The sequence below is a fragment of the Canis lupus genome, chromosome 20 (genome assembly GCF_011100685.1).
Source record: "Canis lupus familiaris isolate Mischka breed German Shepherd chromosome 20, alternate assembly UU_Cfam_GSD_1.0, whole genome shotgun sequence".
Lineage (NCBI taxonomy): Eukaryota > Metazoa > Chordata > Mammalia > Carnivora > Canidae > Canis > Canis lupus.
This window is the reverse complement of record NC_049241.1, coordinates 18,946,006-18,971,843: the sequence shown is the minus strand read 5'-3', so window position 1 is coordinate 18,971,843 and position 25,838 is coordinate 18,946,006. Positions and strand designations below refer to the sequence as shown.

Genomic DNA, 25,838 nt, shown 5'->3' with positions numbered 1-25,838 from the left:
ATTCTTCTATTGTATCTGCTCCCTTTTCCCAGGGCATTTACCATGCTCTTTAACATATTCAAGACTGAGTAGTCCTCTGTGACAGAACTCTGTTCTCAGTGGTTCACTCTGACATTTCTCAAACACAGGTGATGTGGAACCCCGTTTGCACACACTGCGTGTTAACACCTTAAGGACGAGTGTCCTGGGGGAGTCCCTGGCTGCTTCACGAACTAGCCCTGACACTGGGGAGATGAGAAATTGTAAACAATAGGCAGAATCTTCAGTTTTCTGGAAGGCACAAGGCTACCTTTTGTGCAGCCAGTGATGGGTTGCAAGTATTGGGGTCTATGTTGGACGGCATGTATGAACAACAGCAGTTTTTAGTCAGAATAACTGCCATTCCAATTTAGGCCATATGCATTTAGCAGGAAATTTAAATTTTCCAAAAAAATAAAAAAATGGTCCAGGGACAGTCCTGGCTCTCCTGCCAAGTATACTGATTGTTCTGCATCAGCCTGTAGGGGAACAGGCAGTGGAGGTGTTGTGTCAACACTGTGACTGATCTTTGTCCTCTGTTCTGGAAAAAAAACCCTCAGTAACCATAAAGAGCTTGAGGATCACAACTATCTTCCATTTGTCTGCTGCGTCTACTGCTGCCTCGGGACCTACTGCCACCCAATGGCCCATGGAGTGCACATGTGTCAGTGGGCGGCCCAGACTACATGGTGGTTGGCCATACAGTTGAATAAAACATTACTGGAATCTTCCTGGATGGCCTTCTGATGGTGCCAGAGGGTTTCCCCTCCACATCAGAAATCTTTCTAAATGGTACCCGATTATACTAGTCTGTAAAGTCAGTTTTGAAAAAATGCTCTTGTATTTTCAGAAAACATGATAAAACATAGGAACTGATGTTTCCCCAAAAGTACAAATAAGTACATCTTGAGAGGTGACTTTTCTCTATTTTCTATCACTCTTATTAACAGACAGATGAGGGCTGGAGCTCTGTAAAATGGTGTTCTCTAGGGGAGGTGGGTGAGGGATGTGTGAAACAGGTGAAGGGGACGAAGAGCACACTTAGGGTGATGAGCACAGAACACGGACAGGATGGGTGAATCACTATTGTATACCTGAAACTAACGTGACACTATGTTGGTTACACATGACTAAAAATAAATTTAAAAACCCTTAGAGGTCAACATTAGCCTTATATATCAATATCTAGAATCATATGAGTCATATGTGGCTTGAAATAACACTTAAGGAGAGTTATGGGTTTGCTCATTTTTTCAAGCTCAATGTTACAAAATGTTGGGCAAACCCTTCTGTGTTGGTGTGGGCTCAGCCCTAGTCTATTTATCCACCTGTTCTTGCCTTTGAGTAAAAGTGATGATGACTTCAAGAGGAGACAGGTGGGGAAGCTCACCATAGTTACCAGAATTTGTAGAGATCCTGATGAGAGGAGATGACATGAATTCAAAGATCCGCAATAGGACTCATTACCTTATTTTTTAATTAATTAAAAAAAAAAAACCCTAAATGTCTGCTTTGGGATCAGATCGTTACATTCTATTTTGAAGGAGTAGGTGGGGAAGAAAAGCTGAGTAATGCCTTTAAATCGCATAATGAAAGTGGTTCTTTTAGAAAAAATTCACAGTGGCCATTTCATTAATATCTGTAAACTATGTTTACGCTTACAGCGAACTTGTTCAACTTAGTGATGATTCCTAAATCGAGGCGAGGATGCTCTTACCTCCAACTCCAGCTCTTCCCTGTCCATCTCCTGATGGATGCCTCCAATGTAGTCATTGGGGTCATAGTACTCGTGGGCTGAGGGGTGCCTGAAAACAGAAGAAAGACCTTTATGGCCTGTTTGCAGTTGCAAGTTGCTGCTTTCATTCCCACCTCCCCGCTAGGCCCCGCTGTGATGTGGCCAGAGCTCTCAGGGCTGGGGGACACTGTGTTAACTCGCTTCTCTCTGGCTGTACTTCCCAGCAGCATCAGGACCTCCATTGTTTAACACTGCCATCCTCTGGGCCAAAGTCTGTCCTCCTGGAAGAGGATGCAGGTGACAGTGGGACCATCTCTGGTGTTTCCAGTGACCAACCTCTAGGCAAATAGTCATGTGAGTCAATAGGACTCATGTCTTTTTTTTTTTTTAATTTTTAAAAAATTTATTTGAGAGAGTGAGAGACAGAGCATGAGCAGTGGGGAGGAGCAGAGGGAGAAGCAGACTCCCCACTGAATGGGGGAGTCTGATGCAGAACTAGATCCCAGGACCCTGGGATCATGACCTTAGCTGCAAGCAGATGCTTAACCCACCGAGCTAACTCAGATGTCCTAGCAGTTTCATTTCTAACTCTTTCTCTAGGTAGCAGACATATTCCCATTTCCCACTTATTGCTTCACCGTTAGATTTTCTCTTTGGGGAGAAAAAGGCTGGACTTCAGGCAACACTCAAAGAAATTTGCTAGCCTCTGAGTTTGGTCCAAAGGACTGTGACCAAAACTACAATGCTAGCATCTAGGACACTCTTCCCAAACTTTTGTGTTCCATGACAAGGAATAGGTTTGCCATGAAAACCTAAAGCACACATATGTGCATACATGTGCATATAAAGCACATGTGTATGTAAGCACTGAGTACCCACTGCTCAGACAATAGAAGCTTGAGTCTCTCTAGGACAACATATTGAAACCCCAGGTATAGAAGCCACCACCTCTCTGGAACCTGTTAAGAGCAGAGGCAGTGGGAATCCTAACAGGCCTGGTCGGTAGCTCTGATAGGTGCCGGATGTGCATGGAAAGCTGCAGCCTGATTGCTGACTGGGGACTCAAACCATCTTGTTCTCAAAGGTCAGCACAGCAATCAGCGGGCTCTGGTCTTCCCTCCTGGGCGCTTACAGTTTTGAAATAATGGACCAGACATGAATGGTCAAACAAGGGCTGGCTTTCCATTTTCTGGCCCTAACAAATTAAATATCCTGCCAGCACTGAAGGGGCTCTAAGTGCTGAGGATGCCGCCGGAAGGCCTGGGCTTTCAAGCATCAAGTTAACACTGGCTTCTCAATCCCAATGCGCACTCTCGCTCTGCTCTGCCCTTGCAGCCAGAACCTGGAGCAGGCTGACCTCTGGACTCTACTGACATTTCTCAAGTTGCCCCTTGGGGGTAAGTCATGTCATGTTAACTAGACTTCCGAGGAAATTACGGGTTTGGCTTCCACAAAGCCCATCACTGTGACAGCTCAACCTCTGAGGGGCAGGAGTTGGCGTAGAGGCTTCATCGATACTGAGAGGCAGGTTTGCTCTGTGAAGTCAAAGGACCGGCTTGAATGATTGTACTCTGTGAACCGGGCAGTTCTTTCCTAGGATCGGCTGGGACACAACAGAGTGGTAGTGTGGCTGAGAGCTGGCAGCTGGGGCAAGACAGACCCGCCTTTCAGGCCGGCTGCCCACAAGCTGAGTAGGACAGGTGCATCTGCGCTTCCTCATTGCATGGAAGGAGCGGTCTTCTTTGCACAGTGCTGTGCACAGAGCGTGCATGTCAGACGGATGATCCCTTCCACACTGTCGGCTGCACCTGAAATTACTCTGTCGGCCCTGCGTTCCCATGACGGCTAGCAGGGAACACCATGGGGCTAAAGGCAAGTCTCTGTCTGGACTCTGACAGAGCCACACTCGCTTCAGCTACCGAGTTCCTAAGAGAAAACCACCAGGTGGCATTCAGAGGTTTGCCCTGCCAGAGGTAAAATGCCCTTTGAGATAAAGCATCAAGTCAGTGATCTGAACCAGGGGCAAGACAAGAAGAGCCAGGAGGGGCTCTCACATCACCTGGAGAGAGTGAAGTGGATGGGTGGGCGTCCTGCCCTCACACGGGCAAAACCACGTGCCCCGGGCTGCAGTGAAGTGCACATCTTCTCAGACAGTGGTCTTAGAAAATTTCTCACTCTTCGTTTCTTCCCTAGATATTTAATCTCACTCACTAAATTCATGATCGCTGCTCCCTCTTGAGGGCTTACCATATGCCATGCCGAGAACTTCCCATACATTATTTCCCTTAACCCCACACTCTTATACACTGGGTGCTCTTGTTATTTTTCCTATATTAAAATGGGGATAAATTAAATTACCCCAGCTGCCCGGCTAGTTATCAGTTTGAGCATCCGGCTCGTGTGACTTGAAGGCTCTGAGCTACTCTCTCTCTCTCTCTCTCTCTCTGACACTAAGTAAGGTAAGAAGAGAGTCATGTGTAAAGCAATTCATGTGGGGTGTTGGAACACAGCTGTTACTTAATCGGTAAATGCGCTGCTTATATGAGGCACGTGTGGGCTTATTAACAAGGATCCAGGTTTGAAACGAGACCCGAGAAAGCGGATGCACAACCTTCAGGGCTCTCTTTACACTCCCAACTTACTCTGTTGTCTGCTTAAGAGATGAGTTGTAACTCAAAGCCTTCACATTGCCATTTGCGGTGATTAAATTTTATTTTGAAATAACTTTTACGACGTTTGTTAACTAATTTTGTTCTTAGAATATGATGTGAATAACTCCGCTCCAGGGTTATAATAAAGTAATTAATATGTCAGCGAGGTTTTGAGGACTCAGTTGAATGCCTCTATAAACAATAAAGTTAAACACAGGCAACGTGGAGGAAAATTGTAAGACACACTAATTTTTTTCACCACCCTGAAGGGAAGAAACCAACTGGACTGGACTTTACCATAGGTAACACATCTGAGCTGCAAGATCATGGGACTTACTCCTCGGGCAGGAGATAGGGATCCAACACTGGTGGGGTTGGGGAGGACATCTTCGTGAGTGCCATGATGTGCTCGAAGGTGATGTCGGTCTGGGTTCCCGTGTCCACCAGCTGTGACTCTGACGGAGGCGTGAACATTTTGGTCCGAGGGGTTCTCCTCAGCACCTGTACCACAATGGGCTCTTTGGCTGTCTTGAAAGCTTCCACAGCCTGGTCATGAGTCGCTCTGGATAAGTCCTTACCATTGACCTGTGGAGAAATATTTGGGGTGAGAGAGGGTCATAGTCCAGCAGAAGCTGCAAAGATGGTTCTCCTGTGTAAGCAAGCCAAAAGGAAGAACAACTGGAGGGTGTCGCAGAATTGCAGTCACCTGTTTTGGGTTTCCTAGGGAATGCCTGCTGGGATGGGAGTGAATTTGGAGGGATACAGATCTGGCATTAAATGATAAATCTCACAGCAGGGAGGTCTGGGCTTCCTGCTGGAATGTCTTTAACACAGTTTCATCACCTGCTAACTTGCCTGTGAGAGAAAAGAGCAGCCTTGGGGCTCAGAGCCTTTATCAGGCAATAATAGCTAACTAGAAATTAATTACATTGTTATGTTTTAATGGGGTGTACTATGTCAGGTGACATTAGCTTTCCTTTTATGGAAGTGATAGGACGTTTCCTTTTTAAATAAATTGCTTTGTGTGTATTTTTTTTAAGTCAATCAAATCTATTAAGTAAATGATAATCCGGGCCATAGGTGGATATGGCAGGTATCAAGGAGGCAGTACGCAGATGGCTAGCATTCTGGCCGATGTTTGGGAAGTAAGAGCTGGTTTAACTGTTGTCCTGTTTCCCACTGTGTATGGCCTGAGCTGCTGCTGCATCCCCCATGCCTGGACGTACCGAGTGTCCACTGTCTACTGCGTGACTTACATGAAGCTACCACTTAACACTTCCCTCAACGTAGTCTGGGAAGTTGGCAGAGCCAACATTATGTTCATCTCCCTTCTCTAACAGCTTCAAATTGACCACATGAGATCACACAGCCAGTCAGTGGTAGGTTACAACTCTGTACCCCTGGAAAGAATTCTGGATGCACCATCCAATCATAGCTGACTCGATGTGGCTATCTTTAGCACAGCTTACACAAGAGGAAATAGAAGCCAGACCTTTATTTCTAGAAAATGAAGTCATTCCAAGTAACCTTTTTGTCCAACTACTGAATTTACCTCGCCCTCCCATCCCCCGTTGCAAAGAAATAGGATATTATGTCCTGGTAGTTTGGTAATGTCTAATGTCTGCACTGCAGGCCAGGTTCCAGGCTCTGACGTATTTCAATATTATCCCCCAAGTGGTTGGTTTGCTTTTTAAAGTCAGACACAAAACAATCATACAGGAACCATACTCTGCAGAATATACCTCTGCAAAAGTTCCTGAGCTTTTCAAATCTCTGGAGGGCAACACTGACAAATTCGTGTCACTTAACGTACGAGTTCCTGAATACAAATCTCTTAGACTGATAGTCCATTTTTTCAATAGGCGTGTTTTTAGTATTTATTTATACATGTCAGAATGAACACTGAACCTTCTCCTGTCTGGCATATGCATCCTGCCCCTGGCCCCCGCCCCCCACTCTCTTGTACTTCAAAGCACACTGACAGTGAGGTCCATCCTCCGAGGCAGAGAGCGCTTCAGTGTCTCTTTGTCTGAGCACAACACAAGTATTGATTATGCAGCTGTTTTCCTATTTTTGCTGGGCGCCCTCACTCTGGCCCTCCAGGGACAAGAACTCTTAGGACCAAGTATCTTGTAAACAACTGCTGGGTTGAAGAATAGATGTCGGACTCTCTCCTTGTAATGAAGCCCAAGTGCATCATGCCCGTGGAGATTATTAATGATCTGGATTCAATCGACTTAAGTCATTTACTCACATCACGAGGGAGTTCGGCAGAACAAGAACTCTGAGCTACGGAACGACTCATGTGCACAGTAAGTGAGCGGCTGAGGCACTGACCTCTTCCATCCTCTACCCCGGAGGACTGGGAACACCAGGGCCTCACCTCCCAACCGTCTCAGCTCTTCCTCCTTTGAGAAGAGCATAAAAGGGCACTAAAGGCATCCTTCCCAGCTTTCCAAACCAGCTGACCACCTTGACTCCCTCCTTGCTCAGAGTCCCGTGTGCTGAGGGCTTGGGTCGGGAGGGGTGGGCCGGGCGGTCAAACAGCAACTTGGAGATCTGTGAAATTCAGGCTGTAGCAGAAGTCTGCGTGCTGTATTTTCTTTCCATTACTGCTCAACGCCAAGAGTCAAACAATACAGGAATTTACAGGGTGATAGTTTGCTCCTAGGTTAAATCAATGCCACAGACAGCAGGTGTAGGAGACGTGGGTGTGGCCAATGCCAGCTAGCCTGGATCATCTTCTACCCTCGGGAGCCCCTGTGGATCGCTTGTACTGAAGGTAGTATTACCTCCAGTGAACTCACACATGAAGACTTTCTTTTTTTAAGCTTTTATTTATTTATTTGAGAGAGAGAGAGAGAGAGCCCACGCACGGGTGAGGGGAGGGGCAGGTGGAGAAGCAGACTACCTGTTGAGTAGGGAGCCCAACGGCAGGGCTCGATCCCCACACTGCAAGATCATGACCTGAGCCAAAGTCAGACACTTAACCGACTGAACCAGCCAGGTGCCCTCAGACCTGAAGACTTTTGAATGGGTCCTGCAAGATCTGTCCAATCTGCTTTCTCTAGTCATGCATAAATACCAGGTCTTTTGCCAAAAGGGAACGAACGTGTGGTTTTCTTCCAGGACTCTTCTAGTTGTGTCTAAAAAAGAATCCATCCTAGGAATCTACTTTTTACATGTACAATTAGGTCTTGCAAATACAACACCAGACAACCTCAGCTACCTGGTCAACAAACATCCCTCCCTTGCCTCACCTTTTTCCTCTCTGTGGAAGAGAGATAGGTTTTGTTTTCTTTCCGTCAGATCAGAGAGCCTTCCCTCCTGGGGAGATTGAGGTGGGGGTTTGATTAACTTTGGCCTATTATGGCCTTGTTCCTTTAGTGATGGATTTAGGCATGGGTATGCAACATACCTCTGGCTGATAGGATAAGATAAGGAATCTTCAAGGGAGCTTTTGAAGTTTTGTTTGTTCTTAAAATAGGACGCAGGTAGGGATGGCCCTCTTTTGCCTCTGGGCAAATCATCTGCATGTGTTACATGGACTCATGGGAGCACGTTGGGACCATGCTGAGAGCCTGACTCGGAGGCCAAATTAACAACATACTGAGGGATTCAGAGCAGAAACATGGGAGAACTGGGGTCTCTGATGATGTCACTGAGCAAATGAACTAACCAAGCTTAGAATCTCTTAACCCCAAATTTCTTGTCAGATTCAGTACTGAATACCTTACTACATCGACTGTTTTAACTTAAATCTTATAGCCCAAAACATTCGCACAGGTGTATCACACAGATGTATTGTAAAATTAGGCAGGAATGTATTCTGATTAGTTCCTAGATGCATCCTTCTATCTGCATAAAAGAATTAGTGAAAATGCTTTTCTAATTGGGAGTGTATCTTAACCAGCTCATTTTTATAGAAAAGTGATGGCAACTATGACTTAGGGAGATTTTATAAATCAGTGCTACAAGACTCAGCAGATGTTTAAATGGTACCTCAAAAAAAGAAACACAAAGGACCCGCCTGAGTCAGTCTAAGTTATGAGGATTCTCAGAGGCAAACAGCTGCCCTGTGTCTCCACGCACACAATTCCAAAAAGCAAGAAGGCTTTTCTGAATGTGTCCCACTTTTGGTATTATTAAAAGGTGTTGATTCAACAACATCCATTCACATCTCTACTGCCTAGGATGAAGAAAGAGGGTGGCAAACCCAAAGGGAGGCCTGGAATGTTGGGGTGCCTGCGAAATGACCTCTTGTCCCCCTCCAGGAAGTCACTACTACGGACGGCTGGGTTCCACAAAGAGCCATGTCTGACATCTCTGCCCATAAGGACAATTTCAGGAGCCCAAGGCCACGTGTGTATGTTAATCAGATGTAGTTCAATGAAAGCCTGGGCACAGTCTAGGTGAACTTCTCCTTCCTTAAGTTACAGCTCAGGGACAGAGAGCACCAGGTCTGCAGGTGGGAGACGAGGGCAGGGTTGGAATCCTGCCCGTGGGCTTTGAACAATTTATTCTGAGTCTCAGTCACCTCATCTGCAAAATAAATATAATTATAGTGTTGTGCCTCTTAGGGTTATTATCAAGTTTAATGAGATAATCTACTCCTAGTGCCTAACATGCAAATAATAAGAAATTTACTAAGATACCAGTGCTAATGGGGATCCTATACCAGAATAGTCACATTTCCCCAGCAGAAAATAATCTATAAATCAAAGAAGCAAAGTGCAGCCTAATTAGGTAGTCTTAAGAGACATGTGTGTACTGAAAGGCTCCCTGCCCATCTCCTTTTCCTGGACCAACATACACATTAATATTCTAGAGCCCTCAAGTTGGTATTCTCAGGCAGGGGTTTGGGGTGTAAGAGATTAATTTTATAAGACTTGACCCCTGCCACACAAGCTTCTTGACAGGGTATTTTAGGGATCATTACATTCTCTTAAAGGACGATGAGACAAGGCGGGAGTTTACTATCCTTAGACGATCCATTTTTGCAGCCAAATTTGTTTTGAATTACCTTGTGCACATAACACTTATTACACTGTCATCTTGGAAACACATCACTGAGAGCCTTCGCGAGGGGATGACTCCTGTGCACTGTCATCCACCCGAGAACGACAGCTTTTATTCTCGGGATTAGCATTACATCTACATTACACAGCGCGGTGGTGATGATGGCTGCAATTACAGATGGAATGCTCATCCGGTGACGTTTGGCCCGGTCAAATTAAATATCATTAACTCGCCCAATTGAGCAGATTGCTTTTAAAACAGTTTATGCAGCTCTAAAACCAAGTAAATGGAATGTTTTGGAACAAGAAATGCTGATTGCAAACTTTATCTTTATTATAAATTAAAGGCTTAAGTTATTCACCTAAGGCTCTGGCTGGTCCCTTGGGACTTAGGTGCAATTATGGTGAAAATCCAATCAGTCTGTCTCAAGGCAAACATCACTGCCACAAATATGACATGACGCTAAGGAACCTTCAAGAGGTCCTTTAGTGTAAGGTCTCCCGAGACAAGACAATTATGCTGTGGGCGAGGAATAATTCTGTCCTGGTTCCGATTAGGTGGGGGTAACATGCCTGCTGCTCTTTGTATGTGGCAAATGTGACCGTCTTTTCCATGATCCTGAGCACTAACGCAAAACTGGTGGGATTTTCCACCTGGGGGCAGACTTCATTGACAACCCATCTGTCCATCTTGCAGTCATTCAATCCGAGGAAGTATTTGCCGAGGTTATTTAGTGAGAGTTGTTCCTCTCTTGGCAGACAGGATGGTACTTGGGAGAATTTCTTGTGGACAAATGAGGACACAGCATGTGCTAGCCACTTAAGAAATGGCCAGAAGGAATGTGTTGGGGACAGCATTTTCCCAAGATGTCTAGTGAAGGATCTGATCTGCTAAGATGGCCATATTGCTCCCAGAGACTACAAATGCTGGAACACAAGTTGAGCCCATAACCCAGAGAGAAGCTGGATGATCACTGTCCACCTAAAAATGCCATTGGTGAAAGTCTGTCATGCACTTTGGGGGTCGCCTTTCAAAAGAGAATCCCAGAAAGCTTGCAAGGTGCCCTACAACCTAACTGTGAGTAGTTCAGGATACTTTAATATATGATATTTGGAAAAGACATACCATATTCTCTCTAAATTGGAAAATAAGTATCTATTTATGGGAAGACGTTTGGTTTCTGAGAATCAAGGAACTGCAATCGCCTCTCTTCCTACTGCAGGTGTAAATGACCCCCATAGAAAGCGCTAATGCAGTTTTAAATCTAGCCTATCAATTATGCCGCTGGCTAAAACACAACTTTTAGAGGGTTCATTTAATTAAATACAGGGGCAGTGATTTCAGTCTGTAAAATATCAGACCTGTGTTGTCAAACTAATTAAAACTTAGATTCCACTGGAAGCAACAGACAATAATAAACTACATGCCAGAAAATAAAAGGTTTCAAGCTCTGATTCAGGTTGAAGCAAACATTTTCTTTTTCATTCATGAAACTCCTTCTCTGTCTTAATTTATTTCAAACATATAGCCTGCTCTGGGGCTTGATAAAGGGAAGGCTAGCTTATCTAAAATATAGGTATTATGTCCATTAAGAAGAGGAGTCTGAATGAAGAAATAAATGGTGTTTATATTAATGTGTTTCTGTGGAAAGCACTCATTTTACTATGTGATGTCTATGTATAAAAATACTATACACTTCCACAGATCTCAATTCCTAGGATGCAGAAACTTAAATCTGTGGGAGTACGTTGGTTTTCTAACACAGATCACACTAGAGTTTGTCCATGATAATTTCTAAATGCATCCTGATGTTATTACCCTGGGTTTGGTATTTCTGCAACCAGAAGTTTCCCCCACCTTATTGCATTCAGAGTGCCCTGAACAACTGAATTTATAGCGTAGGTAATTGTCTTGTTAGAGGAAACTTCCTTATGTATCACTTAAGTATCTCACATTTTAAAATCCTTTACTTTTTTTCTGAAATAGAGAATATTCCCGGCTACCAGCCTCTGAATAATAAAATGGAGGACGTGTCTTAAAGAAATAAAGGCTAAAAACCACACGTGCACTAATTTTTTTAAAGTAGTATTTGTCCTAAAATTATAAAATGCTTTCTTCTTAGGTAAAAAAAAAAAAAGAAAAAAGTTCTACCTTAATCAACAGTATTTTGTTTATCTCCTTTGGAAGGCTTAATGTCATTACCCAAAGTCTCATTTTAAGTGATGACATCTAAATGTCCATTAAACTACAGTATATTTGAACCACTCTGCACCTTAAAATTAACATGCACATTTTTACATCATCTTAAAGGTGATGATTTAAAGATGCGACTCAATCTGTTACAGGAAAGCCAATGTCGAGTTCTTGGAAACAAGGTGTTTCTATCACTAAATCTCCCTACTTTCTCTGACTCCTAAGTTCTTTGGAACATGAGTGTGTTTTCCACTTATATCTTTAATGCCTCTGTAGCAATGATTGATTTCAGGTTTAAAGTCAGTTAAATATGGTCGATTTTTTCCACAGCCCATCACTGTTTACTCCTGGAAGACACTCTTCCAAATGCTTCTAACCATCCTTGCCCTTCTCTTATTCCTTATACTCATCTGGAAAAACCCCGACCAGTCCTTATGGTCCAAACCATCTGCCTGTCGTCCATTTCTATACATGAGTCTAGTGATGCTGGAGAACATTTACACAGTGAGGTGTCACTAAGTAGAATTCACAGTATTTTCTTGATTTGTAATCACATAGCTTTTTTTTTTTTTTTTTTCTACTGATTGCCTGTATTTTCTCACCAGGCCCTAAACTCCATGAGGGCATGAACCGTGCCTTTTGTTCCCTGTAGCACACACCCAGACCTTAGGATAGCAGCTGGAATGTAGCAGGCTTGCCAGCAGGTCACTCAGGTGACCTATTCACTGATTTGTAGACAGTCGCATTCCCCCACTGTGCACATCTGCTGCCATTTCATGGTCCTTTCTCTACTCCAACAAAAATTCAACATTCTCTGCTCTGTGATCTTATATGCTTAGCTAAGTTGAATAACAAATCTGGCTGAGCCTACTATATCATTTCCAAACTTCAAACGAGAGTAAAATGTTTTGTATTTTTTACATCCATACATATTTAGTGAAAAGCATTTTCAATATTAAATATATACAGCACCGTTTTCAATATGATCAGCATGGCATCAAGGAGAAGTGTCCTTTTTGGAGAACGTAAAACATGAGACCCAGAAAAGTCATGGCATGTCTGTAAAAGACCAAAATGGCTCTACCCAAGCTTTCCTGTCCTCTGTGGGTTCTGTATTGTAGGAGACAAGGTGGGGCCACTTCAAGTGAAAACAGAAAACCTCCCATATAGAAGGAGGGAAGGAGACAAGAAAGACTGAAGTTACAGACCTCACAGAAAATCAGAGAATGCAAAAAATGGTTTCTTTTTCTGAACCACTCTCTTCTCTCTCTCTCTCTCTCTCTCTCTGCCTCCCTTTCCCCTCTCTGTCCCCCTGCCCCATTCCCCCACAGCTCCCCTCTCTCCAGGATCACTGCTTATGGTTGTGCAGACTGAGCTGTGAGCAAGGTGTCCAGACAAGGAGGTGAGTAGGGTGGGTGGGCTCAGATGAAGAGGGAGCCCTTTTCTAATTTCCACTGAAGTGCTGGAGAGGCTGGCAGTGGTCCCACTCTGGGCTGTCATCAGGGCAGGAGCAGGGGTAGTGGAAGCACACATGATGACCTAGTCTCTGGACACACAGAGGGGACTGCTTGGTGGCTCAGCTACCTCATCCCTACCCCAAAAAAGGTTTAAACAAGGTATCTTTACCCAGGACTACTGTGTTGCAGACTCTGGGAGAGCAGCACTATCTTTCTGTGCTCCATTGTTCACCTTGGTATCTAATGAGAGGCCAGAATAGATGAAGTAAAATGCAGAGGTGCTTTGGACACTTCAACCATAATAAAGTCAAGAGCGGTACAGCGCTCCTGCTGTGCCAGCCCCTATTCTAAGCACTCTGCATACATTTACTTAGGTGATCTTCACGAGAGGGAGATAATGTAAAATTATCTACATTTTACAGATGAAATCAGGAGGCCAGCGAGCATTTGTGTATCTGCAGACCTTTGACAGTGGCTTCTCCCTTGAATCAGGAGATGCACGCTTAGTTCAGAGGTAGCCATGCTTCTTCTTCTTCTTCTTTTTTTTAAATGTCAATTGTATTGCATTTAATGATTCGTATTGGCATTATCTCCTACTATAAAAGCAATATAGCCACCAATCAAAGGAAAAAGGCGTGGTTACATTTTTGCAAGCATCATACTGAAGACCTTATGAAAACCATTTTATTATGTCATTTCCATTTCCCTGGTGTAAACTTTATATTGGTCTCATAAATGTATCTTATAAACTTAAAGTTGCTATCTGTTTTCCTCAAAGACTAGGGGAGTGCTTAGGATAAAATTCTACCCTCAAGCCAAGGCCAGGTAGGAAGATTCCTCCCTCAAAACAATTGTTGTTATGCCAAAATTAAGAGAATATTTTTTAAAAAGTGTTTAATGATGTTTTATGTGACCATGGTTATTTAAGTTTCAAACAGTATCCTAATGGAGACTGCATGGAAGTGCATAAGAACAGGAAGGATAAGACCCTTCAGTTCTAGGGTCTCACTGCTCAGTTTAAATATAGGATGTGTCAATTATGTGTTCTATCTTGAGCAAATCAAGCTCCTGGCTACTCAGTGTTCTTATTTGTAAAATGGGTCAACAGGAGGACTTAACTCACTGGTTGGTTGTTTGAATTCATTAGGTCATACACAGAAAGTAATTAGGCTTCATGCCCCAGCAGAGCGAGTACTCAAAAACTATCAGGCATCTATTACCCTCATTCATTTGAAGATTTATTGGGGAACCTACTATGTGCCAGGCACTATGTCCCACTGATAACGTGGTAACCAAAGCTCAGTAACAGTGGATGAGAGTGACCACTGTCTGGGCTGTGGAGTGAGACACACATGGGTCTGAGTCTCTACCATTTACCAGGTGTGACACTGGGTAAATTACTCTACTTCTGTGTGCCTCAGTGTCCCCCAGTGAATCTGGAGGATATTAAAGCATTTACCTCCTAGGGTTTTGGTAACCACTACACAGTATAAAGTAAAGTTCTTAGCACAGTGCTGAATGTCGGCCATTGTCATAACGCTGCAGACTTGGACAAGTTAGTTGACTTCTCCATGTGCCTCATCTGTAAATAGAGCTGTGAAGATTCACTGTAGAGGGAGTCTGGCTCACAGTCAGCACTTTCACAGGAAATACTAGCCCCCACGTGGTTCCTAAACACGCCAGCCACCAAATTTCAGTAAAAACTTTACTGCAAATAAATAGTGTAAGAACATCAATAAAAAAGATTTTATGTTACGCTCATGTCTATGGGAAAGACACAGATGGATCCGTAGAGGGATCCTAGCACTGTGCTAAACACTTTCTGTGCATGATCCTATCACATCTTCTCAATCAGGTCACTGGTGTAGTCAGAGGTATCATCTGTCTTTATAGATGAGAAAATAAAAGCCCAACGTTGCTAAAAGCAGCATCTTAAGAAGAGTGCAGCTCATAAGCAGTAGAGATGGGATTTGAACCATGTCTTCCCAAGTTCAAGCATATGCTATAATCTGTTTACCATTGAGCTGTGTAGCTGGAGCACTGTTATCTGACCTCGGGCCAAAGGTAAGATTAGGTGTAAACAAGATGGGAGGGTGGAGTGAAAAAGAGTCATCATCACAAGGGGGGGAAGTGGCAGGTAAACCTCAGAGGAAAAAAATCAAAGCTCTGAGAAGAACAAAGTTTCTTGGCCAAGAAAGACAGTCACTGTTGGCTCCTCGGTGCGAAGGGGTAAGTGGGGCCAGGCTGACCCAACGTGGCTAAGCCAGCTGACCTTTCCCAGAAACTCCCCTCGGTAATGGGACGTGTTTCAGGAGTGGAGTGAGGAAACGTGAGTTTTCACTCACCCACCCTTTCCTACTTAGCTGCAGAGAAGCTGAAGGCAGAGGAATCTATTTTCTCATTTCTTTTCTTAGAAAGTTGTTCCTTCAAATTTTAACGTGTTTGTCCTACAAATGTCCCGAGGCATTTTGTGAAGCCCCAGAAATGGGACACCACTGAAAATAGTCCAACTAGGAGGAAAATAATGTTAGTCTTGTTAAAATGGAAAACTCTTGAGCCTTAAGAAAACCAGTAGCATCAGACATTTTGAAGCCCTTGAATCTTACAGGAGGCAGGTCAAGAAAGCAAATTTTGAAAGAAGGTCATACACACGGGCCTTAATGACCTATATCTTATTTATTCCTCTTGATAAGACAATGAAATTGCCTAGCTGTCTTTATACAACACCAGCGTCAGGAAACAAACCAACGAATGCCAGGACAAATGAAAAACTAAAGCTGATGCACTTTACATAGAATTTCCTGGCTCTTGTGGATTTGTATCTTAAATATTTAGTGTAACTTTAACAGTGGTTTGGAATCTTTTTTTTGTTTTCTGTTTTCTTCCAAGAAACAAAATTAAGACTTACATAACTTAGATAAAAACTAATTTTTGCTCCTATGTCGCAAACTAGTAGTAAAATTTCCATGAAAATGACTGAGATAGAATCCTTAAAGGAAATGTTGTAAGTGATTACTGTATTGTAGTCTTAGCAGTTCAGAAGAAAAGTCCATTGAGAATGGCATAGTACCAGCATGAACACAAAACTGACACTGAATGTTGAGAGAATTGACTAGTTTTTCTTTTGTTTTCACAGAATAATTAGTCGGCGGGTCCATAATTATCTATCTCAATAAATTATGATATATCATCTCAAACACTTCTAATTTCCTAACTAGCATTTTTAAAAGATCCCCACCAGGGAAAACCTAGAAAGTATGGCTGGGATTTGAAATATAACTCCAAAGCTAAAAAGCACCTTGATGGTAGGGATCCTGTCTTTTACTTCAAGAAATGTCAGACATCATTATTCATTCAGAGTATTTTCTGTGTACCGTGCACTGTGCTTAGGCATTTTATATTCAATCACTTTCAATCACTCATTCATATGCTTATTGATCTAAAAAGTATTAGGGATGACCGTGTACCCAGTACCCTGCCTGGAGTTGCCAGTGCACTGGTGAGCAAAAACCAGAAATGGGAGCTGCCACAGTAAGTTCATAGTCTGGTAAAGGAGACAGATGCTAATGATCCTATAATGATCCCTCTTTCAGGGAAAGAGAGAACCTGGCTGGGGCTGGGGAGTGGGCCGGTATCAGGATGAGGGCGATCCTCTGAGGAAGAGATGTTGAGCACAAATCGGCAGAATAGACAGGATTTACATGGGGAGAAAGAGGAGAGGATATTCCAGACAGAAGGAGCAGCATGTGCAAAGGTCCTGCAGCTGGAAGAAACCTGGCACAACTGAGGGTCAGAACAGGTAGAAAAGAGACTATCGCAGGACTGGAAAGGTGGGCAGATGCAGACCACACTGACCATGGGAGGCCACAGAATGGACCCTGACTCTGTGACAGCTAAAAAGGGGTGGGTGGAGAACAAAGAAGATACATGTTCAGGTTTGCCTCTTAGAAACATGACCGAGGCACCTGGCTGTTGTGTGAAGGCTGCAATGGGAGAGACCAGGAAAGACGTGTCTGAGGTGGCCCAAGCAGAACAAAGAGAGATTTAGGAAGTGGGGCCCCTTCAGCCACCCTCTGAGTTATTTCCATTTTCACAGAAGTTGAGACTCAAGAGAGTAAGTGACTTGCCTAAGGGTCACAGAATTATTAAATGGTAGTTAGGGGAGCCTGAACTTGGTTTAACTCCAAGATAAATTACTAGAGGTGTGCATATCTAGGCAAATGCTAGGCTTCTCAAGAATTTTTGTTGTCCTGATACTGGATTCCCCCTTGAGTACAGGCTCCCTGTAATGTTCTGAATCCTAAATCACAGCTCCTTTGTGGGGCTCCCTCGAAAGTGCACAGCGAGAGCATCACGTCACCATCTGCTCTTCCTGTCCAATGCCAGCTACCATTTTGTTGGACCCTCTGTTTCTTAGGACTCTGGAATCCTACATGTCCATTCTTTTGCTGGAAAACTGTAATGAGGCTAAGAATATAGGGGAAGAACGGTTTATTGTGCCAACTGGTTAAAAAAGCCACTCCATCTTCTAGTTCAACAACTCTCTCTGCAAAATGGGACACACAGTCCTCAGCCTCAAAAGGGGAAGCTTTGTTCTTCACATGAGCTTTCCTACATGGCTGTTTTAGAACTATATTTTAAAAAATGTAAACCATATCTAATTATACAATTCCCAGATTTTTAGTTTTTTTTTTTTTTTAAGATTTTATTTGACAGAGAAAGAGAAAGTATGCATAGGCAGAGCGGCAGGCAGAGGGAGAGGGAGAAACATGTTTCCCACTGAGCAAGGAGCCCAATGTGGGGCTCAATCTCAAGACCTCAGGATCATGACCTGGGCCGAAGGCAGATGCTTAACCGACTAAGCCAGGCAGGCACCCCCCAGATTTTTAGTTTTAATCTTTATTGGACATCAACATTCTAAAATGGTATTATGATGGGTAATTTTCAGCATTTTTATTATGAAATTTTTTCCTGAACTTCTTTTCCCTTTTAATTATCCCCAGGAGGAAAATTGTAGAATTGAAGTCTGCAGTTAGCAGGATGGCCTTTGCTATGCCAAGTGTCCTTAGAGTCAGTGGACGGGCTCTATATTTTATTTTCCTAACTTATGGCAGTGGACTCATTCTGGAGAAGGAGGTGTATATGTGAGTGACATAAATTCACTGCAACAGAACAAATAAGACAACACAATTCATTGCTTATCTAGTTAATATGATTAAAGCACAAAAACTAACCTCTTGTTTGTCCTGAATTGTACAAAATTCTCTATTTTTAACTGCAAACTGGTGCTCAATTTGTTGAGAAAAATTTTGGTTAGAGGAGAAAATACGTGTCTCTCTCCTGCTAGGTGGAGATATTATTTCTAAATTTGAATAAAATTTCTAAAAGACAAAAGACTTCATCCTACCAGCTCATACTTCATCTGTCCTATGTGTAAGAATAGTCCATTTAGGAGTGCTTAAATGCAGTCACAAATCCAGATATATCTTTAGTGAATTGTCAAAAGATTCACAGTTTGCAGATACCTTCCCTCGCAACCAGAGACAACTTTATATCAAGAGGCTATATAAATTCTCTTGAAGTTATCTCCACTGGAAGACAGAGCTACCTAATGATCACTGTGAGAAATTAATGCGGAATTCTGGAAATCCTGGCTTTGAAAGCAGAACCACTGAAAGTGAATAGGAATGAGGGACTCTGGAGGAATGGAAGGAATGAGCCTTTATGAATCAAAAATAAACTTAAGGTGGTACTTCTTTCTCCCAAGATTTATAAACGTGATTTATAAATGGCACCAAAAGAATAATGATGACATCCTAGGATATTTATCACCTCTAAAATAGGGAATAAAATGACTCTCCCTCTCAACTTCACAGACACGGAGGGCTTTAAAATATGACCTCATTATAATAATTGATCTTTGCTTTTTTGGTGATTAAATCCTAGGCAATGAGAATAGCAGAGTAATTACAAGTTTGAGCTGCATAAAACTCCCAGGATGGAGAAGGTCCATGATACATCTGTTGATCTTAATGGAAATAAAAAATAAAAGATGTTTATGGAAAGTATGAACTTTAATATTTAATAGCCTTTCTAGACACAATGGATTCCACAATCCCCTGCTTCAACTACTCTACCACATGATGGGAGCAAGAACTATGACCTCACTTCCTTTCAGCTCGTAAGGACAGCCTCAACTGTTAGAACTTCTTGAGTCCACTTTCTCCTCTCAGTTTTGGTTACATGGAAGCATCCCATCAGGGTGGCGGGTCCTTTAGACATCCTCCTGATTCTCGGCTCCTGCACGGGACACGGAGGAACTTTGTTTAGATGACAAAATAACCTTGAGTGTACTTCAGTGAGGTGAGCCATAGAATCCTCCAATGAGAGGTTGGCCAAAGCACAACTGTGAAATCTTTCCTCTGCTGTCAAATTGTCAGTGAGTTTTAAGGAAGAAGCTAACAGGGTTGTTTTGGCGAGAGGAAGGAGGATAAAACTGTTTTCAGGGCACAGGAATTAGCATGTGGACTCTCATCCCTATGACAGAGAAGAACCTGCAGCATTTTCTAAGATGATTTATTAGACATGGGTAGAATTTGCTAGAAACCTACCAGGAGCAAATCATCTGGGAAGGAATTAATGATCCAAACACAACACTTGATAATGCAATTAGAATATGAGGAAATGTAGGAATTTTCCAGAGAGAGAGAGAGAGAGAGACAGATTTAGAAAAGTAGGGAGGGAGGGGGGCAGAGAGAGACAGGGAGGGGAGCAGTGAGAGAGAGGGAGAGAGAAAGAGAGTAACGTACGTGTACATGATTTTGATTATGTCAAACTCAAAGCCAAAAAAGAATCTAACAACTTTCCGAAAGAGTAAAGTTGTCAGGGGCAGAAGGAGAGGACTAGGGTGCTCTTTCTAGCTCTGATGCTTTGCTATGGTTAGCAAGTGTCCCAGCTGAGTGGAAATGCACTTGCAGCTATGTTTCATCAAAGTGGTGTGCGGGTCTGAGAAAAAGAATTAAGACCACTGGCAGCAAAATAGGAGACCCGCCCATCACAGAATGGCAAAGCGCAGTGATGAGACACCGTGTTTTTCTTTAGCTGCTGTAGGCAACAGTAAGATTTCTCCCTCCTACTTTGGTTTGGGTCAGGAAATTTTTCCTTTAAACTTTTTCTTACTTGAGCTGGAAACCAAAAGCCTGGAACTCTGGAAGCTTCTTTTTGACCTCATTTTTTCTTGCCTCATGGATGAGCTCATAGAAAAACATGTTTCCCAGTGGCAACATCCACTGTGTGTGTCCAAAGGAAATTTCCAGCTGTTCTACTTTTCTAGCTGCTGTCCTAGGCTTTGTGTACACACTCTGTCTAGGTAACTCAGGCTTCATTTTCTTTATTTTTACCAATGTCTAACCCTAGACATTTTAAATTTTTATTATTGAACACTGTATCTTCCTTGTCCCCCTCATTTGTTTAGTTTGGAGAGGGTATGGCTAACATTTGTAATGCCTTTTCAAAGCACTTCTTTATTTAAATATTTGGTGTAGTCATACCACCATCTACACAGCATTTTCATACTTTCAAAGTGTTTTCATCTGCTTTAGCTCAGCATGTAAGTGTCAAACTTGGGATGGCACCCTGGAAGCAGAGCCCTCTTGGGATACTCAGGGGCCAATGAGACATATCCACAGGGAAGTATCATGAATGAAATGCTTTTCCTAAAAGACAGGACTCTTTCTGCCCTGGAGCTCCTGCCTGGCTAATGCTGCCTGCTTGGTGTTCAGACAGCTAGGAAGCCAGCCTGGCCACCAGGATTGGATCTTAACCCCGAAACAGGTGGCTCCTCGTGCTTGCCAACGGCCATCCACAGACCATGTTACTGGTGTGTTTTCATCTGTGTGATAACTTGGCAATGTCGCCCTCCACCTCTAGGTGGTAAGAACTGGGAGGATCACGACTTTGTTGGTTTTGCAACTCCTGCATCATCACCAGTGGCCGTCCCTACTTGGCACACTAGAGGTGTTTAAGAAATAGCATATGGAGCAAAGGACAGAATCTGAGCATTTCCTCCAAATGTACTGTGTATTTCCACCTTTTCATTACTCTTCTTGGGAATAATTTCTTTTAAAAGCCCTGTGTGCCACTGCTCTATTCTAAGAAAGGACTTAGCAACAGTGGTGGCCAATGATGTCCACGTAAATTGCCCTTGTGGGTCCACTGCCGTGACTTTCTCTGTCTCCCGGAGACCTTCTACCCACAATGATGATCCTTTTAGACCCAATCTTGGAGGCCTTGCTGCCATCACATCCTCTAAGAATGCTGGCTTTCTCTCTTCGTCCCCATAGCCTCAACTGGCTTGTTTGACAACATATAATAGTTAGCACCATGCCGTACCGGGGCGAGGGCATGAGTGCTGTGAGCCCAGGGCTGCTTTCCATCTTTTCCTCAGCATGGCCCAGAGAACAAAGTAGGCACTCAATAAATGCTGGCTTTAGGACAACTAGAGGGTGACTCTCAACTGGGGTAACTCACAAATGGAACTCGTCTCCTGCTTTCATTAGACAGCAAGATGAACTTTCCTTGAAGGAAGTATCACATCAGTACATCATGTAACCCCCAGAGCTATGGAATTGCCTTTTTTTTTTTTTTTTTTTTTTGTAAAAAAACAAAACCAACCTCCCTTTAATAAAGGATCAAACTGAGCACAGTTTCCTGGTCCAGTCTTTTGACGATACTTCCATTGCAGATCCATATTCCTTCAAGTTTTCCTTATAACGTAATTATATGCTTATTAGTGTAAAATTGAATTTCTGACCTCCCGCCCTTCCAGAATATAAGCCCCCTAGGACAGCGACTTCTCTGTCTATCGCACTGCCAGATATTTAGTACAATGCTGAGGACATAGTTCAGACAGTGCGCCGGAGGCGGGTGGTTCTGTGTTAGGATCCTGGCTCTGCCCTGTAGGAGCTGCGTGATCTCAGGCACATTAATCTGCTTCTTCGACTAACACTCAGTTGTCTCATCTGTATAATGGACACAACAGGAGCTGTGCTTTAAGGAGTTGTGTTAGAATTACATGAGATTCTGAAACTAATACATGTATACAGACCACATGCATGGCAGACAGCAGTCATTTATCATTGCTATTAGCATAAAAATCCAAATCATTGGAATGTATTAGTCTTCAGCCTTCACTGTTAATTCAAGGACAAAGAATACAGAGCTAGAATTGCTTCTTCCTTTCTCTGGACGTTTCTTAACTGTGGCTGAATGTGGAATAGGGATCGTTCTAAAACTTGATGGCCCATTGAGAAAAAGAATGTGCTAGCTCTTCACCTTGACTTCTCCTGGAGGTTTGCCCCTCCCTTCACTGTAAGGGGAACAGATACTTGTTCTCACGTTCCACTTCATGGAGGAACCTGAACAGAAACTTCTATTGGTGGAGGGAGAGGCTAGACAGGCCAGACAACTCAAACTTCAACTCCTGGAAAATTCCTAGATACCTAGGCCTATACTACACATTTTAGGCTTAGAAAGTTGCTAGAGAGAAAACAGAAAAGGAGAAAACACTGGACCCAGGGAAACAGGCACCTCTGGTTACGGAACTATAACGTGTGCAAACACACTGATACATGCAGGTAAGTGCAGCATATGGTATCTGGTATCTAACAGGGAGAGTATAGGAAATACAAGCTATTCATGCCAGGCATTTCATAATTAGATAAAAAGGAACAGAATCCCTGATGTAAAATACTATTGTGATTCTGGGGGGTGGGGGGAAGGGCCACTGCTCTTCATCTCCTGATGCCAACTGAAATATTGTTATGAAGGATAGTAATTTCTCTCTAGGTTTTCCAGATTCCCCAAATAGTAAACAGGTGTTTGATTAAGGAAAATTGGTTCATATTATTTAGAATTTTCTTTTATTAAAATGCATGTCATTTCTAATGTTATGTGCCACACCACTGACACTTTTGGGCAGGGGAGGGGAATAATTAGTTGTCACGTATGGCAAAACAGGAATGTGTCTGGGCTGTGGGGACACTGCTTAACACACTGGGATGAAACTTATTTTCCCAGATGTCTGACAAATTAACTCTGTTTTCATTGCCTTAATGCTGTGAATAGTGTTTGTCTGCATTATATGGTTTATGCATTGTTTGTTCACAAAAAAGGGCATTTTTGCTTAAGACTTCTTTATATAGAAACATGCAAACATGCCAACTCTTAAGAAATGTGTTTGTAAAGATACAAGTTCTAAGTGTAGTCGTACAGCTGTCTTCTGTTACAACAAATGGTAGAGTTTGAGAGAATTCTTTTTGCAGCAGATGAAGAATGCTTTAATGCTAAGGAAAAAATAAAGCAGTATTTCAATACTTTTTTAAGATCTTGATTAGCAAGCCAACCCCTTCCTCCCCATCATTACTGTTTCTGATTTACTTTCCTTCAGAATTTGGGGGAGACCGAGGCTTTTTATAACAGACAATATTTCTTCTTGGGGCTCTTCTTACTATTCTTATTTTATTAAATACGAATACATTACAAGTTTTGTAAGATACACCTAATTATAAGGAATGCTACACTGAATATTTGTAAGCCCATCCCCCAATTTGAGAAAAGAGCACTACCAATATGTCACTTTGACAAGCTGAACATCACATGTCCGTGGACAGAAAGAATGCCGAGAAGAGCAGAAGAAGGTAGCAACAGAGAAGGGCCTGTTCTCTCGGGGACAAGAGTTACTACAGAACTAAAGCACAATAAATCAGATCCTCGTAGTGTGAAGCTGGTGCAGTGAGACTCTCGATGGACCGGAACAGAAAGGCCAGAAACAGCCCTAAACACACAGGCACTGTCCTTTGATGGGGGAAGAGATGGGTTTTTTCTCCTAGTGGTACTAGGAGATCCAGCCTACGAAAATGAAGTCGACTCCAGCCTTACACCTGTCTGTGAAAGGCAAACGTGATAGAAAGCTTTTGGAAGAAAACACAGGATAGCAGTTTTATAGCTTCAAAGTATAAAATGTATTTCCTTACAGACAGTAAAAGCACAAACCATAAGAAGAGACTGATATATTTGACCGTGTTCAATGAAGGGATTTGGTTCACTGGAAAACATCATAAAGAGAGAGCAGAGACAAGTCACAAACCGGGAGACAAGGTCTGCAAGTCATACCTGACAAAGGACTGGCATCCAGACTCTGCTCTTAAAAATTCTACAAATCAAAGGAAAAAGATGAAAAATCCAAAAGAGAATTGGGGCAGACACCTGAACAGATACTGCGCCTACGTGCATACACACACACATACGCACAGCTCAAATACAGTCAATATACACACCAAGAATAAAACACTATTTTGTTAATAATCAAGAGTAAAGCATAGTGAGATCCCTCTCCGTATTCACAGCATCATAAGAAGTAAGGAACCAGACGATACCAAGTACTGCCAGGGATGTGAAGCAGCATCATCTACCTTGATGCTGAGAGATAATCTGGCATTGGTAAAACCAAAGAAGCGTATACCCTAAAGCCCGCCTTCCTTCCCACCCTCCTGTCCTTTTGTCCATCTGTCTGTCCATCCATTCATCCATCCATATGTAATCACCTATCTCTTAAAGCGGTGTTTCCCAAGGAGTGATCCCCAGACCAGCAGCATCTAAACTGGGAGTGGGGCACAAGACTCAGTGCTTTAACAATAATGCCTCCAGGTGATGCTGATCCATGATCAAGTTTGAGAGCCAGTGTCCGAGAGGAACTTTTGTGCTTCGAGGCTGGTGCAAGTTACAAATGAGAATCCATTCCTCTCCCCCACCCCACTTTTTCTATTAAATTAAAAAAAAAGTGAGAGTATCTTTAATGCCCAGTGAGTATGGGAATGGGCGATGAGGTAAACCAGACACTTATTTGCTGGTGGGCATTACATAGAGAGGCTTATTTGGGGGATAATCTGGCAATACTGATTAAGACCTCTAAAAGTATTTATCCCCTGGCATAACACATCAAAATGTATACTAAGGTAATTATTAAAGATTGGTCAGTGGTACTGTTTTGTTAGACACAGTGAAACTGAGTCCTGCAATGTGAAAGTGCTCCAGAAGCAGAGTCTGTAGGTCCCAAGCTCTCATCAAGTGATGACCACTTAGTGCTTCATCAGAAAGAGGTCCCTAGAATTCTGCAAATTAGGGTTCATTTGGTTAACAGGGTCTCTCTAAAAACATATTTTCTTCTGGCAGGAGGATTCTGCGTACCATCATTCACATTATGGGGAATGACTTTAATTTCCCATTTACTATGGAAAGGGAACATTTATGGAGTAGGAGGGTGTGTAACTTAGGAGGATGCAGGGTACTTCTGGAATCTGAGGTGATTCTGAGAAGGACACTGGTTAAAGAGAACTGAAGGTTAATTTGTAGAAGATACACACACGCATATACACCTGTATGTGTAGGTATATAAGTGCATATGTCTTTAACAAAGCTTCGCTAGCCTTCATTTTTCCACTTGTAAACTAGATATTACAGAACAACTTACTTGAAAAAAGCCCTGCTTGGGATACCTGGGTGGCTCAGCGGTTGAGCGTCTGCCTTTGGCTCAGGTCGTGATCCCGGGGTCCCAGGATCGAGTCCCACATCGGGCTCCCCACATGAGCCTGCTTCTCCCTTGCTTGTATCTCTGCCTCTCTCTCTCTTTCTGTGTCTCTCATGAATAAATAAATAAAATCTTAAAAAAAAAAAAAAGAAAAAAAAAAGCCCTGCTTAATCACAATA

General features: G+C 42.9%; 1 protein-coding gene and 1 long non-coding RNA gene across 5 annotated transcripts in view; one reads left to right on the top strand and one right to left on the bottom strand.

The window, feature by feature from the left end:
• Positions 1-13,018, top strand: part of LOC111091268 — a 219,186-nt gene extending 206,168 nt beyond the window's left edge. The window contains exon 5 of the long non-coding RNA XR_005374721.1: positions 12,948-13,018. This is a non-coding gene — a long non-coding RNA (uncharacterized LOC111091268). The remainder of the gene's footprint in view (positions 1-12,947) is intronic.
• The window catches only part of PDZRN3 (PDZ domain containing ring finger 3), a 237,565-nt gene that overhangs the window by 15,979 nt on the left and 195,748 nt on the right, over positions 1-25,838 (bottom strand). For all 4 annotated transcript variants that reach the window (XM_038565837.1, XM_038565840.1, XM_038565839.1 and 1 more), the window contains 2 exons: positions 4,742-4,989; positions 1,736-1,823 (listed from right to left, as the gene is read on the bottom strand). In XM_038565837.1, the coding sequence (XP_038421765.1) occupies positions 1,736-1,823; positions 4,742-4,989 (336 nt within the window). The remainder of the gene's footprint in view (positions 1-1,735; positions 1,824-4,741; positions 4,990-25,838) is intronic.